The following is a 1,882-nucleotide window of genomic DNA, read 5'->3' on the forward strand; positions in this document are numbered from 1 at the left end:
ACACCACGGGCATAGAAGAAAAGACCCCCATAACATGTTCTGCCTGCATTCTGCTACACAGGTTTCTGGTCCAGGACCAGGAGTCCTTCACAGTGCCATGGTAATAATACATAGCCTAGAAAAAACTGTAGCACCTCATCTTCTCAGTCTGGGGCAGAGGCAGGTCAGCCCCACTCTATCAGTTAGGAGAGGTTCTGTGACTTGTGCTCAAGGCTGTACAGGTTCCCACAGGCCAGTGTAAAATGCAAGTCCAACAAAAGGATAGAAAATATTTCAGGTGCTTTCCTCCTTCTCATTTCTTGTTAAACTATGTTGGTTTTTTTTTATTACTCTGTTGCTTTCAGCTCTTGCTCACTCTTAGTCATCAACAGCAGAGCTGCACCCAGCTATTGTCACCTGCACTTTAGGCAAACAGATGAAGAACCTGAGACACAAGCATGCTACTGCCACTACTCTTACATGGGTCATTGCCCTGTCCCACCTTCAAGGTAGTGAAGGTCACACCTACCCACGTGTGCAAGAGAAAAATGGGGTGGTGGTTATGGTGTATGTGAGTTCCCTGTCTTGCTCTTCCACATCTATGAAGTGGAGATGTTTCTTAGTTAGGTGAGCAATCTCAGTCTCCTTAACAACCAGGTGAGGGGTCATTCCTGGGGCTTCTCTGGGAAGCTGATCATCCACAGGGGTAATGTGCACCATCATCACCTGAAATCAAGAAGACAGTAAAATCAGCAGCCATTCCTCTCAATAAGAGTATCCAAGCAGCTGTTTACAAACATAAACACACAGAAGCAAGTGGATCACTGGAATATGAGATATAGGATATGGCTGTCATGTCGTATCATGAATACATGAGTAATGGAGGTATACAACAGTTAAATGCAAAGCCCATGAGTCTTAGGGGCTTCCCTTTAAATTAAAAGCAAAGTTAAATTTTATATGCTGGACTCCTGGGTGAAATAAATAGTCTCTTCTCAGTTTACTTCAGAAGGACTGTTTAGTTTGTTTATGCCATCTCCAGACCCGATTTGTTTTCAACGTTTCATTTTACAGTGTAGGAAAAAGTGTTTGCAATGGAAATGTCTCCCTGTGGCCAGAAGGAGAGAATTACCCCATGGAAAGCAAGAACAAGAGCTAGCTCTGAAGAATGTTATTTGTGGTGATAACTATGGTGAAGGCAAACAGAAAACATATATCCCAGTTTGATTTTAAAATCTGTCAGAAGGTGTAAAATCATCAACCATTTGATGGAAAAATGCAGAACTCTGCCAAAGATGCTTTAGTTTCATACCTGTGGCTCTGAGAGATTGGGAGGGTCATGGCTGTCACACAGCACAAACTCAAGGGAATCTTCAAATATTTCTCCTCCCAAATGATGATAGTAAATTATTCCATTAAATAGATCCCTCTGAAGAAAACTGCTGACAGAATACCCTGTTGAATTGAAGAATATATTTTCTATTGAATAGTACATTATTTTAATAATTCACAAAAATTATTCATTAGGTGTGCAAGTAACTGGTGAAGCATAATATCCTCTTTCTCACTCTAACTAGGGCAAGCCCTTTGAAATGTTCTCTCATTGTCTTTCACATTTCCTGAAGATCATCATCTTCTTTTCTATGTCACTTAAAGATCATCCAAAATACGAAACACAGCAAATAGGCCAAAAGGCCTGTTCGGAGGACAAAATAGAATTTGCAGAACCAGCAGCCTCTGCAGTCTAGCACAGGGATTTCTGAGTTCAGTGAAATGGAAGGAGAGGTCTCTTCCTCTTTTAGAATCATTAGCATCATGTAATATCTTTGAAGTTGTCAGGGTTCCTTGCAGATAAAATAACTCTTACTAGCCCAACTTTCTGGAGGAGAAAAGTACAGTAGGG

At 41.1% G+C, this 1,882-nt stretch overlaps 1 protein-coding gene across 1 annotated transcript in view; it reads right to left on the reverse strand.

The window, feature by feature from the left end:
• Positions 1 to 508: 508 nt before the first annotated feature.
• The window catches only part of LOC104463069 (FRAS1-related extracellular matrix protein 1-like), a gene marked incomplete at its 3' end in the record, with an annotated part of 15,990 nt that continues 14,616 nt past the window's right edge, over positions 509 to 1,882 (reverse strand). The window contains exons 9-10 of the mRNA XM_010075253.1: positions 1,292 to 1,434; positions 509 to 705 (exon numbers count right to left, since the gene is read on the reverse strand). Coding sequence (XP_010073555.1) covers positions 509 to 705; positions 1,292 to 1,434 — 340 coding nt within the window. The remainder of the gene's footprint in view (positions 706 to 1,291; positions 1,435 to 1,882) is intronic.

Source organism: Pterocles gutturalis, unplaced genomic scaffold, assembly GCF_000699245.1.
Source record: "Pterocles gutturalis isolate BGI_N339 unplaced genomic scaffold, ASM69924v1 scaffold14682, whole genome shotgun sequence".
Taxonomy (NCBI): Eukaryota; Metazoa; Chordata; class Aves; order Pterocliformes; family Pteroclidae; genus Pterocles; species Pterocles gutturalis.